Source organism: Sorex fumeus, unplaced genomic scaffold (assembly GCF_029834395.1).
Source record: "Sorex fumeus unplaced genomic scaffold, SorFum_2.1 ptg000072l, whole genome shotgun sequence".
In the NCBI taxonomy this organism is placed as follows: Eukaryota; Metazoa; Chordata; class Mammalia; order Eulipotyphla; family Soricidae; genus Sorex; species Sorex fumeus.
Window position 1 is genome coordinate 51,238,371 of NW_026606129.1, and position 14,613 is coordinate 51,252,983.

At 59.3% G+C, this 14,613-nt stretch overlaps 1 protein-coding gene across 8 annotated transcripts in view; it reads right to left on the reverse strand.

The window, feature by feature from the left end:
- CACNA2D2 (calcium voltage-gated channel auxiliary subunit alpha2delta 2) overlaps positions 1-14,036 on the reverse strand; it is a 135,290-nt gene extending 121,254 nt beyond the window's left edge. For 3 of the 8 annotated variants that reach the window (XM_056128999.1, XM_056128996.1, XM_056128997.1), the window contains exon 1: positions 13,876-14,035. In XM_056128999.1, coding sequence (XP_055984974.1) covers positions 13,876-14,018 — 143 coding nt within the window. In that variant the 5' untranslated portion in view covers positions 14,019-14,035. Of the gene's footprint in view, positions 1-13,875 lie in introns of all 8 variants that reach the window. The other 5 variants (XM_056129000.1, XM_056129001.1, XM_056128998.1 and 2 more) reach the window with 3 other exon arrangements.
- Positions 14,037-14,613: the final 577 nt, after the last annotated feature.

The window sequence follows — 14,613 nt, forward strand, 5'->3', positions numbered from 1 at the left end:
CACCTTGTTCTGGATAACCAGCAGGACAAGAGCAAAGGTAGAGTGGGAATGGTGCTTGCCTTGCACACAATCCCCTTGGGTTCAAGTTCAGACAAGGTGCCCTGAGGCACCCTTGGGTCCCCTGAGACCTGCCAAAAGTGACCTCTGAGCTCTGAGCAAGGAGTAAGTCCTGAGTATAGCCAAGTGCATGGGCCCCAAATCAAAACCAAACAACTGCCAAAGCCTCAGGTGACTTTCTTCATGGCTGCTGCCCTCTGTCCACTCTATTCCACTTGCCTCTGCTCTTCCTACCTGGAATACTTTCCACCCCAGGGCATTTGCACTGGCTGCTCTGCTTGGCACTCTCTTCCCCTACATATCCACATGGCTCCCATCCTCTGCTCCTCCCAGATCTTGCTCAAATGATTCCATATTACAGAGGCTTACTTCATCCTATCCCAGTTAAACCTATAACCTCTCCCCAATTCATCATCCTGTCCCTTCTCCATGCCACTTCTCCCTCTCCAACCCTGCATTCCTCTGTATGTGTACCCCTCCCCCCCAGCAACAGTTGTTTGGGGGCCACCTTCAGTTGGCTCTGAGCTCAGGATCACTCCTGGCAGGGCTCAAGGAACCCTATGTGATACAAAGCAAGCGCCCTACCCACTGTACTATCTGTGGTTGACCTGTACCTCCAGCGCACACTTGTGCCAGATGTTGGGGGTGTGGTGGAAGAAAGGAGACCCCAGTTGGAAAGAGTATGAATGGAGTAAGAGTCTCAGGCTGGCCCAGGATCTCCCTGGGAACAGTCTGTGTGGCCCATCCTCTAAGTTGTTCCACATATAAGGACATCTAAGGGCAGTCCAACAGCCCCTGTCCCCAGGCCCGTACACCCCTCAGCACTGAGTAGCATGGGGGGTGATTTCTACCATGGAGTTTGGCTTGGGCTTCTCAGCCTCGCTCACCAGCCCCCAAGGCTCACAGAGAAGCAAGGAGGAAAGGAGCCACTTCGTCCCACTCCTCAGATGGGGAGCAGAGATCCACCTGGCTGCCAGCAGCACTTGCCAGTTTTGTTTAAATGAAGTTACCAAGTGTGGCCTCACTTCACACATGGGCCCTTGACTCGAGGGGCTGAGCATCTGGGAGGAGGCCTGGGGGCACCCACACATCTGGTGTCCAGCACAGCTGTCAGGCCACCGGTCAGCTGACCGGTGACTGATCTCCAGCCCCGGGGGGAGGGCAGCAGCAGCACTGGGTCACCAGCTGGCAGCCTCAGAGGTGGACCTAGTATCTCCCCCCACCATCAAGACCCCCCAGCAGTCAGACCCTCACTCTGCCGAGAGGAGCCCACAAGTGTAGCACTCAACAGTCTCCTGATAGTGACAGATGTTGCCAATGGTGCAGCATCTCCTGGTACAGGGTTGGTCACACAGGGGCGTATGCTCAAACAGCAGCTGCCCACAAGCATGGACGCAAAAGGGCTCAACTAAAGGATCAGGAAACCAAGGGGCTATAGAGATGGTACAGCAGGAAGACTTCTTGCCTTGTGTGAGACCAACCTGGGGTTGATCCGCTGCACCACATATGGTCTCCCATCAGAATTCCTGGTTCTGATCCCTGAGCACAGGACCAGGAGTGGGTCCTGAGCACAGTCACCCCTAAAACAAAAACTATTAGGAAACTAAGGCACAAATGACTCTAATGAGGCCAGATGGCTCACCTCTGATCCCAGTTCCTCAGGCCCCGAGAGACCCAGGTTTCCCAGAAGGCTGAATGGACATAGCAAGACAGTGCAAGCACAGGGTTCTGGGTCTTTCCAAGGGGTCATGCACTCCCCACCCTTCTCCTCAATTTTTTCAACAGTTTTCTTTTGTTTTTTTGGGGAGGTGGAGGCGGAGAGCCACACCCAGCAGTGCTCAGGGCTTAACTCTGGCTCTGTCCTCAGGGTTACTCCTGGCAGACTTGTGGGCTGAGGCTCAAACCCATGTTTGCAAGAGCCTTACCCACTGTACTATCTCTCCAGCCCCCTATTATATTTTTTTCTTAGTGTGCTTATATTTTTTAATTTTGGGCTGACCCAAGCAGTTCTTAAGGGGGCTGGGGGGGGGGGGCACTCTTATTTGGCCTGGCTCTGTAGGTAAGACAGTTGAGGGATTGGCCAGGCAATGCAGAGCTACTCAGGCCCAGTTTGGGGACAAGGGTGCCATGCTGTACTGGGGATCAAACCTGGGGACTAATTGGTGCAAGGCATGTGCCCAGCACTTTGAGCTGTGCTCTATTCACCCACCACCCTCTCCCCACCCCCTCATTTAGAAGATGGTGCTTCTAGAAGGCACTGCTTTAGGAGTCACCAGGAGACAGATTTGCCCTGGGCTGGTCAGGAACCATCTAAATCACCTGCTAATGAGCTAATGGCCTCTTGGATTATCCCCTGCTCACCTCTACTCTGTGCCAGGGAATCTCGGGTGGCAAGGTACCAGGTCTTGGGGCGCCTAGGGAAAACTGTAGATAACTCATGCATTGTGGATGCCAGGAGGGACTGCACAGGGGTGCAGAGGGGGGGGATGGGGCCGGCCTGGGGCTACAACATGGCTGATTTTTTTCCCTTCCATACCCTGGCCCCTTGCCCTGTGCCCCCATCAGAGAATTACCCACAGGAAGGGGTGGGGGACTCTCTCAGCATCTCCTCAGTCCTGACTGGGGGCAGCAGAGACTATGGGGAAGGGACGCTGGAAGTGTAGATCAGAACACGGTGAGATGTAGGGGTCCCACTTCACACACATGCATACACACACACACACACACACACACACACACACACCCCACAGCCATGCACCATAGCTATTCAACTTCATTTCTGTTTCTTCACTGTCTTGCAAGGGGGAGAGTGGAGGGAGGGAGAAAGGAGGAGGGGGAATGGAGTGATTTGCTCTGCTCCCTCCTCCCCCGGATTATATACATAACCTCAGGGGGTTCAAGAGCCTGCTTCATCCCTCAGGAGCCAGGCCACAGAAGGGGGTTGGGGGCTGCCCTCCCCCCATGGCTCCAGCAAACAGTGCCCTGTATGGGGGCCTATCCCAGATCAGGTCAAAGTCCCTCGTCCTCTAGGTGCATCCCCTGGGCTGAGACACCAGCACAGCCTCGCTGCCCGCTGCTCGAGAACTCTGAGCTCCACAGGCCTGCAGCTTCCAGGCTGGCCCTCACCCTCTGCAGCAGACACATCTCTGCAAGGGACGAGGTGAGGTTTAGGGCAGGCCAGGCATGGGAACTGCGGGGCAGCCTAGGGTGCCCTTGAGGAGGCTCCAGGTCCCAGGGGCACTCAGAGGGCAACTGGACTCGGTGCGGCTCTCACTGGAGCAGGCCCTGGTGGCCCACCTGGCCTGCCCCAGCAGCTTCCTCCAGCTTAGGGCCACTCCAGGGTTCTGAAGCTCCACCTGCACATCCCCCCAACCCCCCGCAGGAGATGCTGTTCCCTGATGGGCAGACAGTTCTGAGGGGCAGGGGCCTGCCTTGTGCTGCCCCTATGCCCAGTGGACCTACCCAGTGGGTTCCTGAGCACCCATGTGCGGGGCAGTCAGAGATGGCAGCTCGACAGAGGGGTGGCAGGGAACAGTCCTACAGCTGTGAAGGATAATTCTCGGGAAATGGTGAGGGCACAGAATCAGGGGGAGCAGAGGGGGAGGGGGCTGATCAAGACTCCCACAGTGAGTGGGAGTAGGGCCACAACTGGGGTGGGGGTAAGGAGACTGGAGCCTGGGCCAGAAAGCACACTGGAGCGGCCAAGCCCTCAGAGCAGGCCCCTAAGTTTGGGGTGTGCACCAGCCAAGGTCTGGTGACATACTTGCACTGCCGCCTTCTGCCCCAAGTATCCTGCCTCATGCCTCGAGGCATGGCGGGGGTGTGGAGGTAGGAGGCTGGGAGGACTGTAAGGGGACTGGGTGGGGTACACCTCCTTCCTCCATAGGCCAGCTGACAGGGTTGACTGGAAGAGTCACGGGGCGACTCAGCCCCAGCCAGCCCTCTCCCCTAGGTGACAATGGGGAACAGTGGCCGGTGTGTGTGTGTGGGGGGAGTCCCATGCAGCAGTAGACAGAGCCCAGGGCTTCTGCCACCTGTGCCCATGGGGACTGATGCCTCCACAGGATGACCAGCCTGGACCCAGAGCTGGGACAGTGCACAGAGCCCACACACGGGAAGGGCCAGGATTGATCACAGGTCAGTGAGGAGAAGCCTGCTGGGGGCTCCCAGCCTCTCACTGTGGCGGTGAGCAAGCCCGGGAGAGTGAGCTCTCACAAGCAGCCCCCAGTTAGCTATGTCCCCCCTTGGCCACACCTCCCTGAGGGGTCACTTCCTCAGCTGTGCCCCTGTAAGGCCATGTCAGCTACATTCTCTAGCCCTGTAAGCATCTTCTCAGCCCTCTTGGGCTCCCCAAGGCAACCAGGGGGCCACATGCTCCACAAGAAAGCCAGCGTCCTGGGAACATGCTCCAAGGACCTCCTCTGAGAAAAAGGCAGCCCTGCTCAAGTGTCAGTGGTCAGGGGCTATCTGGAAAAGTACCTTCTGAACTGCAGAAGAGCTGTAGGGGCAGCAGCTAAATGCTCAGACCCCAGGTTGGGTGACTGTCCTGCCCCCTCCACTCCTGTCCCTTGAGTTCAGTCTCACCTAGTCCAGCAGAGACTCCATTTCTCTCATCTGGAAAACGGGAATTAAAATGGGCGAACTCACCCGCCGGCGTGTGTGCAATAGGACCCTCACCCTAGATCACAATGCCGGAGGTTTTACAAAGGTCTGCTCATGCCCTTCCATGTTTCCATCAACCTTAACTCCCCCCTTCCTTCTCAGACCCAACCTCGACACTCAGGGCTCTGATCTGACTCTACAGTAACAACGCCCCCCATTCTCCAGCCTCTCCTGCCTTCTTGCTAACAACATCCAAGTCTGCAAGAATTTTTCCTCCTTCCAGCCCCAAGGTGACCCCATCTGTAGCTCAAGGGTAAATCCTGATTAGCCCGAGCCAATCATAATACACCTTCCTACTAGCCAGTGATTGGTTTCAAGTAGACATGTGACCCAGCGCTAGCCAATGTGGTTAGAGGGGAACTTGGAGGGGTTTCTGAGCAAGGTTTCTTGGCCTCTAAAGCAGAACCCGGAGAACATATCTCTTCTTTTATTTCAAATGTCCAGTACATGTGATGTCTGGAGCTGTGGCAGCCCTCTTGTTGCCACAAGGGAATTCAGCCAAGGATATACAGTGGCATCAAAAGTGAGGTCAGCCAAAGTGCAGGGGAGAACTTGGTCCTCGATGACGACTTCTCCTCCCCACCTCTGGCCTTCCTGTCAGAGAAGAAATGGCCTTACCATGACGAAAAGTGTCACACTGGGCTGCCAAGGACTCTGCAGACTGAGCCTCTTCTCCATACAGACCAACACACTTCCCGTTACCAGCTTATAAGCACTCAGCTCTGGGCTGCCTCCTGAAGGCCCTTGGGCACTGGGTCTCGAGCTGGGGAGAGGGCACAGCATTGGAGAAGAAGCCCCAGAGTGTGGGGAGCCAGCCAGCTAGAGTAAGCAAAGGCTGGAGGCAGCGGGGCCAGCGCTGCTGTGGGACCCGCATGTGGGACAGGGTGGGACAGGGGTGCTAGAGACAACCCCAGCAGGGCTGAGACGTGAGTTCAGAGGCTGGGCTGAGACGTGAGTTCTGTCCACGGCACACTCGGGGGGAGGAGGTCATCACTAGCCTCAGTGTGCAACACTGCAGCAGAAGGGAGACGTCGCCTTTTCCCTTTTCTAATAACAACGCTGGGGGCAGGGCAGCGGTGGGGTGTTTTGTGTTTTGTGTTTGTTGGTTGGAACTGGTGGCAGCTCTAGGCCTGACCTTTAAGGCTTCAAATGCAGCATTTCAGGCAGCGCCTGTAGCAGGAGAGTGCGGGCTGCGAGGGGAGTGAGCAGGGCTGAAATGCCACGTCAGGCTGGGAGCTGCGGGGAGAGGGCCCACGTATGTGGGGAACACACCGCCCATTCGTGCCCTCCTCCATGGACAAAGGAGGCCCTTGAAGGGTACCCACCAGCCTCGCTGACTCCAGAGCTGCAGAGGCCTCCGGGGGGCTAGCCCAGTGGTACACCAGAAAGGGGCGGGGGCTACCACATAGGCACCTTGCCCTGCAACGGGTGTCAGAGGAGGACTCAGATTGCTCCTGCATCCCATGCCAGCCTATTTTTATTAAAAAGAACGAGATGTAACGACATAGGGCATACGGCAAGGAAGGCCGAGCAGCCTGTGTTGAGCACTGACAATGGGGTCCCGCCACTGTGTGCAGGCAGCAAAAGTGGGGGCCTGAGGCTCCTCTTGACCATGACAGACTCAGTTTCCCTGGCCGTACTGTGAGGTGCTTGATGGCACACGGTTTCCTGTACCTGGATGTGTCCTTTCCTGGTTAGGGTACCCTGAGGGTCCAGATGGCACAGGCACCCTTCCCTATGGGGGCTCTGCCCACCGCCCAAGTTCTTCAGTCACCTCTGCCCTTTGCACAAGTCCCTTCTTGAAATGCAGAGGCCACAGGGCCATCCCAGCACTGACAACACACACACTCTGAGAATGACAGAACAGAAAGACATCCAGTCTCTCAGACATCAGAACCCATCAGATCGGGGCTCACAGCGCAGCCCTGACAGCCAGCCCTGAGCCCAAAGAGCTTCACAAGTGAAGGTCCCAGCAGACAAAAATTTCTCCTTGAAAGGAAGAGGCTTTGCTGGAGGTACCCCCAATACAGAGACATGCAGGAATCATCAACACAAAAGTTTGGAGGAGGGGTGCTGGGGATTGAACCCAAAGCGTACACTCTATCTCTGAACTGTATCCTCAGTCCTCCCCCCGCCCCCACCCCACGTCCTGGCAGTCATGGCTCTCAATTCCAAATTGTACAACTGACAGCATAAGTGTCTTGTGGGAGCAAACCCCCCAAGCCGATAGCAGATGCTCCGTGGGATGCTAGTCGGCAAGCAACTGACGAGAAGCACCCCACTCAGAGGGAAATGTCAAGTCAAGGTCACACAGCGGAGTTCCCACGCTGCCTGAGTCCAGACCTCCAGGCCCAGGCTCTGGATCTCTCCAAGTGAAGGAGAAAGTATCTGCTTTCCTTCACAAAGGACTCCCCAAGTGCCTCAGAGTCCCATCCTTCCACGGCATCTAAATACCATCCAATTTGCAAAAATTTGAATTACAAGGATGCAGCCTCCGTGTTTCCTTTGCAGACTGTCAGTGAGCCAGTTGGTAGGTGATCAAACTTTCCAGCTCAGCCTTAACTCAGGCTGTTCCTGACATGAAAGTTTGCAAAACACTGGTCCTAACAACCAGGCATCTTTATTTCCCACTGCCAGCAACTACCCAGCCGAGTCCTGGCACTAACTTTAAAGGCAGGTGCAAAAGGTGGACACTGGAAGCACATTCTGGGACAGAGCGATAAGCTGTGCACACAAGCCCGCGGCTGCCTTCATCCACACACAGCGCGCATCACCTGAGTGCTGGGTACGTGCAGACATGGTCCCTGCACATAAACAACATGTGAATGTAATGCATGTGGGAACATGCGTCCACATGCGCCCGCAGGTAATAGAACACAGTGAACACGCACAGCACACACTTCCACTCCCACCCACACACACAGGTCTGCAAAGACAAAGGGACACAAAGCATGCCAACACACACATCAAACATGTGCACAGAGGCCCAGGAGGAAAGACCCAGAAAGAATAACTGGGTCTTGGGTGCCTGGAGGGCCAGGCTGGAGGTAGGTGCTATGCTGGACAGAGAGGGGGATTGGGTGGCTGGAGAGACAGTACAGCAGGTAGAGAGCTTTTCTTGCACAAGGCTGCTCCAGGTTTGATTCCCAGCACCCCATATAGTTCCCTGCGTACCGCTAGGAGTAATTCCTGAGAAGTGGGTGGGGGTTTGAGGGTGCAGACACTGTTAGACAGAGACCCTTTAGAGATCAGGTCAGGGGCCACAAGCCCTTACTGTGCCAACCTGTCCCACGTCACTGTCTACACTTCAACTTTCCATCAAAGGAATCCTGGCTTTGAGAATGACCCCAACACCAAGAGAAGATGAGGAAGTCCCCCAAGGTCATCAACTGGTGAGAGGTGTCGCAAAGCCTTCATATGCACCCAGAGCAGCTGGTCCAGAAAGATAGGGGTGCAGGGAAGGCAGGGAGGGAGCATGGGGTGGGGGGAGTACAGCATCCAGGGGCTGTGGGGGTGGGGGTGGCTTCTCTCCCCTTTGCCTCCCTGTGTAAGGAGAGCCATTCCCTAGGCTAGGGAGGATTATGAATCAGCAGGTAAGACCTCCCATGCCCCTCCCTCTCTGCTCAGCAATTAGGCTGATCAGAGCGCAAAATGGGTCAGTCTAAGAGCAGCTTGGAGGCCCCCAAGGCGTGGTCAGAGCCCAGTGCAGGAGGCTGGAGCAGGACAGTGAGGGGAGCAGGGGACCTGGGGATGTCAGGGCCGCAGGAAGCGCTGAGGGAGGAAACTAAGGCCCGGGGCAGGAGGCACCTGGTCCAAGGTCACCATTAACTAAGGTGCAGCTGAGAGCACTGGGCAGAGCTCACCTTTGATAGAGACCCCTGGGACCAAGACAACCCAAGTGGGTGCTCTCTGGGTCCCAACCTGAAGACCCTACACTGAGACCCCATCCCCATTACCCCTGGGGGCTCCGTCAATGGCACCAGCAGTAGGGGTGGGAGAGAGGCTGATGGCCCCTGAGTAGGACCAGGGTGACCCCAGGCGTGATAGCCCAGGGTCAGCCCCAGGAGGCAGCTCCCACCATGCACCCATAGCTCCTTGCAATGGCTCAAAGAGATCCCTGTGGGGACCTAACCAGTCCCCCAGGCACATCCCTATCCACAGGGTCACCTGCCTGCCAACTCCCTATAGCCACAGGCAGAGGCTCCTCAGGTTACTGGGGATAAGAGAGGGAAAGGAAGAGAGCAAAAACCACACACACCTTCCTCTGGGAATATGAATATCGATTCTGTAGCTTCTTGTTTAGACAAGAGGCACCAGGGAAAAACCCAACCTGACACCAGAGAAGCAGGCCAGCTGGCTGGAGGGCTGAGGGCAAAAGGGGAAAATCCCCCCACCCCCTCCCCCCACACTGAAGTGCCCCCTCCCCTCTGTGAAGCTCTGTGACCACCCCCTGGGAGACACGGTTCCACGTTCCTCCCCTTTTCCTGGGACCCATCTTCATCCCAAGTGCCTGCAAGGATAACAGCAGTTGGGGGGAGTGGGCTGCTGAAAGGGGAGTGGGAAGAGACCACCCTCATCATGCACATGGGCCACGGGCCTGCCTGCTTTCCCTAACCCCCAACTAACAATGAGAATATGGGTACCCAGCACCCCCTCGCCCTCCTCCCCACCTTCCACCCACCGTCCACACAGCTTGACAACCCAAGGCCTGGACTAGGTGGTCTGAAGTCCCCTCTGGCCTGGTAAACTGCTGAGAGATGCAGCCTTCCGCCTCCACTCAAAGTCGCTACCCCATGACCTTCATCTCCACTGGGACAGGACAGGGCATCTGAGCACTGGTCTGCCTGCCCCCTTCACAAGGGCCAGGCCCAGGAGTGAAAGTCTCAACGAGGGGAAAGCACTGGGCAGGGGTCCCCCACCAGGACTCTGATCTAGAAAACTGAGCGGGGAGGGTGACAGCTGGAGGGCCTCCCACAGCCACGACTCCCCATTCTCTTCCACAGAGCTGGGTTGGGGGCCAGGGAGGTGGTTCAGTGGTAGACACGCACAGGCATACCTTATATGTGAGGCCCTGAGTTTGCAACTAAATAAATAAATAACAAACCACAAAGACACAGGCTTGAGTCTTTATTACCAAACTCCTGGACCCCCTGAGAACATGGGCCTAGCTGAGAGTCTGCATATATGTGGGGTTATGGGTTAGTCCCTTAAGCCTTTCTGGTCTCAGTCTCCCTGTCTGTGGAGTGGGCATGTTTCTGGGCTCTGAGCTCAAGGACTTAGGTGAGCAGGGGTCTGGTCATACCAGTCTGGAGATTTTCCCCCCATCAGTCAGCTGAGCATCAGGGTTTGTGAAGGAGGGAGGTGCCACTCATGGCACTGATACACCATGTGGAGGGTACAACTTGAGCGGAGGTGGCTGAAGATGCAGGACAAGGTCTTGAAGGAGGACACGCAGAACAGGAGGAAGTCCAAAAGGTGCTTGGCCCTTGGGCAATGTGAAGACTGGCGGGCAGGGGCCATGAGGCCACAGCTCAGGGTCAATGCTAAGGTTGAACACAGCTACCAGGGTCCTATTGGTTCTCCAGAGGCATCTTCCCCCATTAATTTCTTCCACGGAGCAGTTGATCACATTTGGGGAAACCGAGGCAGGCAAAGTGTCCCTTCCCGCACCCCCCTTCAATGGAGAAAGGCATCCTCTGGAAACAAAAGCTTGAGTTCTCACCCATCTATACCTGATGGGTGCCTCTTCCTGAGAGCTGGCAGGATCTCCCAGCCACACCAGCGGGGTGGAATGAGCAGTGCCCTGCACACGGTCGGGGGGGGGGGGCTGAGAGGGAGGCAGGGTGTAGAAGGCTCCCCACACTGGTGAGTCAGACCCTCCTGAGGGGCAGAGTGTGACTTTGAATCCGAGGGACACTCCCTCACAATTAGGGACCTCAGTTTAAAATGGACTGACCCCGTCTCAGGAGGGAGTGCCCAATAAAGCTTGCGGGGGTGGGGCAGCCGAGGGCGCCCTCCCCAATCCTCCACTCTGGGGGTCATGAGCACCTGGCAGCTCTATGTGGTGGCGGCAGTGGCAGCAGCAGGCGGCCAAGCCTCACCCCTCCCTCCTGCAAGAGCTGCGGCAGGTTGTTGGGGAAATGGGGGGCTCAGATTAGTGATGCTGTCTCCCCCCCAAGATGGAGAGGCACGGGGAGCTAAAGATGTGGGCTCACAGGCCCAGACAGACACACGTCACCCACCATTAACCGTAGCTAGACTGACGCATGCCCCGTCATGGGCACTGAGAAAAAAGGAGCAAAGACTCAGCTGTCGTTAATCTACTGGGGGGCCCTCAGGCTCCTCTCTGCTCCCCGCCCCCCCAACACCTCTCTCAAAGGAAGAGAGGCACGGGCCAGAGCCCCCACTGGGGCAGACAGGGACAAAAAGGGTGCCCGTAGCCAAGGGCTCCACCCCACACTCGGCTGGATCCCCACCGAGCAGGGGATGGAGAAACCTAGGAGGCCAGAGAACAGGGGCCAGAGGTCCAGGGAGACGACAAAGAGGTGGGCCGGGCAGGGCGGGCGCAAAGGCGCACGAGAGGCATGCTGGAGCAGGGAGCAAGGCAGAGACGAAGAAGGGTGGGGGGGGGGAGGGGGAGCGGGATGCCAGGGGGAGAGCAAAGAGACCCAGGGGATGGGGGTGGGGGGGCCACGGTGGCAGGGCTGATGGCTAGGGCTGAGGCTGAGGGAGAAAAGAGGAGCAGTGTGTGGCGCGGAGCATGTGGCGTCCCTGCCAACTCACCCGCAGACACCACAAGCACACGCATGTCCCTGCACACACATGGCTTCCTCCCTGTTTGGTCCAGGGAGGAAGGTGAGCCTCCCCCCACCCACTCTGCCTCCCGCAAATCTAAGCCCCTGAAGTCCTCTGTCCTCCTCCCTTGCCCGGGGGTTGGGCCACTACAGAGACAGTGTGGTCTGTGGACGCCAAACCACATTGGTTTCAAAACCAGCGGTGCGGGAGGCTGGGCCTGTCACTCTGCCAGACACTAATGAGGAAATGACTTTCCCATCAAGGACCCTCCCCGCCCTGGGGGGGAGGGGAAAGAGTCACCCACTGCCATAGGGTGGAGGGTCCCACTTCCCACTGCATAAAGCCACCTGTGTCCATGTCTCCGCCGAGCCCAGCCCTAGCGGCCCAGGAGAGTTCAGGGAGGCCACAGCTCACCCCAGGCCACCTCAGTTCTTCACCTCAGTTCAACAACAACAAAAAAACCCAACTCCAAGGAGCCACTGAGGGACGGGAAATGTCCCCCCCTCCCCTGCTTCCCTCCAGGATCAATGGGCGTCCGCGTCTGCGGGAACAGGGCAGCTGAAGGGCGCTGGCTGACACGGCAAACCCTGCGTGTCGTCGCAACATGAGTCACCTCCCCCTGGACCCTCAGAGCTGCGCAGCCCCCATCCCACCCCCACTGTCTAATTACGGTTTGCAAGACATGTCCCAAACCCTCAAATTAGCTCCAACTCTATCGACAAGAGAAGCGCGTCCAGCTGGAAATGTGCCGCTGCCATCACACCCGCCTCACCATCTTCTGGCTGGGGACTGAGGGACAGGTGTCCACCCTCGGGACTCGCGAAGGCCCTCCAGGGCAGACCTGGCAGCCAGTGACCTACTGAAGACGGCAAGGAGAGGACACGAGGAGGGACGAGATGGAAAGAGGCGAGACTGCTCCTTAAACCTTCACCCAAGGAGCTCTGAAGTGGCAGGGAAAAGAATCGTGGCAGTCGGTGCTTGGAGGAGAAAGGAACAACAACATAATGCTTTTGCGCTTTTGAAACATCGTGGCTTAAGTCCATTTTCATCGTGGCAGATGAAAGACAATCTCGCGCCCACGAGCCCTGAACTTCCACAGGATTCGATTCTCTTCTCCCTGCACGCCACCGCCCCCACCCTCCACACACGCACACAGACACACGCAAAAAATCCAGACGGCTGAGAGAGGACACGTCCGTGCGGCACCTGTAATTTGCCAACTGATCACCCGTCTGAGCACAGCCAGACTGCAAGGAGAGCGATGACAAGACGGAGCCACTCTGCGCCGTTCCCGAGTTTGCTTTTCCCCTCATGGGCAGAACCTGCAAAGCTGGAGTTGGCAGGTTTTAAGGCACAACCAGGGGCTCCCACCCGTGGGTAGAAGCGGCCCAGTGACGCAGAGCCAGTTTCTCCCCTCCCCTGAGCTCAGCCCCTTCCTCCGGGCACCAGCAGCTCTGATCCACATTTCCCAAACCCCAGGCCTGGCCCGGGGGGAAGTGAGTGCAAGGACAGGTGGCTCCTGAGACCTGCAGATAGGTCAGAGCAAGGGGGATGCTTGCTTTGGACTCCCCAAAGCCATGGGGTGTGTTGAGGGGGTTGAATCTGGACACTGATATAAAGCGGGGGCACGCGGAGCTAACTGCCATCCTAAAGGCCAGTGGACACATGTGGCCAGGCAACCCAGAGGGGAGAAGTCCCTGAGTTCCCGAGTCTTGGGGAGGGGCGGGGGTGGGGAGACAGCTGCTGGCAGAGCCAGGACACGCGGTGGGCGGCGCAGTAGGGGGCCCCCACCCCTGCACTTCTGCCTCTCCAGAAGGGACCCTCCGCCCCGGAGCTGGGAACACCGACCCGGTCTGCGGTCTGCGTGCCCGTGTCATCAAAAGGGGCTCGCCTCCTCCGCATCCGACCCTCGCCTCCCAGGAAAAGGCCGATCAAGACAGGTGTGGAGGTGCCCCCCACGCCGGCTCTCAAGCGCCCGCTTCCCACCGGCGAGGAAACGTGGGGCAGAGGCGCAGCTCCAACTCCCCAGGACAGGGGTCGCTGGCCGCCCCCCGCCCCTCACCTCACCCGGACCGCGTCAGGGGACTCAACAGGCAAGCTCGGACCCTCACCCCATCCCGCGGTCGGGAGCTCGGGCTCTGCCCCGTCTCGGGGGCGGGGGTGGGATGGGGAGAAAGGGGCACCGCGGGGAAGTTTCGCGACGCAGCCAGAAGCGCCGGGCGCTGCCACCGCCCCCGGGCGCAGCGGGCGGCGGGACCCGGCGCCCCCGCCCGGCGTGGGGCTCGCGGCGGGCCCGGGGCTGGCCGCCGGGGCGCGGGGCTCGGCCGGGGGCAGGTCGTGCGGCCGGCCGAGGCCACTTACGTGTGCTGCTGGGGAAAGCTGTAGGCAGCGGCGCCGGGGGCGGCGAGCGGCGCGGGCAGCAGCAGCGCGGGCAGCAGCAGCCAGAGCGGGCGCGGGGGCCCCGCCGGCCGGCGGGCGCCGCAGGTCCGAGCCGGCACCGCCATGTTTCCATTCAAGACGCGGCGCCGCGGGGAGGGGGGACGGCGGCGGCGGCGGCGGCGGCGGCGGCGGCGGCGGGGCGGGGGGGCGCGGCGGCGGCGGGCGGCGATCCGGCCTCGCCGCCGCCTCCGCTCCCGCGCGCGGGGCCTCGCTCGGGGCTGCACCGGCCGCGGCGCCGCTGCGGCTCGCGCGTCGCGAGGTCTCCGCCGCGCTGGCTCGAAGCGCTGTGCGCGCCCGGCCCGGGACCGGCGCTCAAATAGCGGCCGCCGCCAGCCCGCCGGCGCCGCCCTCCCCTCGGCCGGCCCGCCCCCGCGCGCCCCCGCCGCGGCCACGCGCCCACCCGGGCCTGCGCGCACCTCGGCCCCGCGCAGCCCCGAGCCTGCCCTGCCGGCCCGCGAGCGCGCGCGCCCTGCGCCCCAGCTGCGGAGCTGCTCCCCGCTGTGCGCCCCAGCCCCCGCCTCTGCCACCCGGGGCTCCTCTGCGCCGCCCGCCCTTAAGAGTTCCCGGACCCCGCTGCCCCGGGGTCCAGCCCCCGGTGACCCTGCTGCGGGCTCGACCTTCAAGGAGCTTAAGGCCTGGAGAGTCACGGGCTGCGTTGGT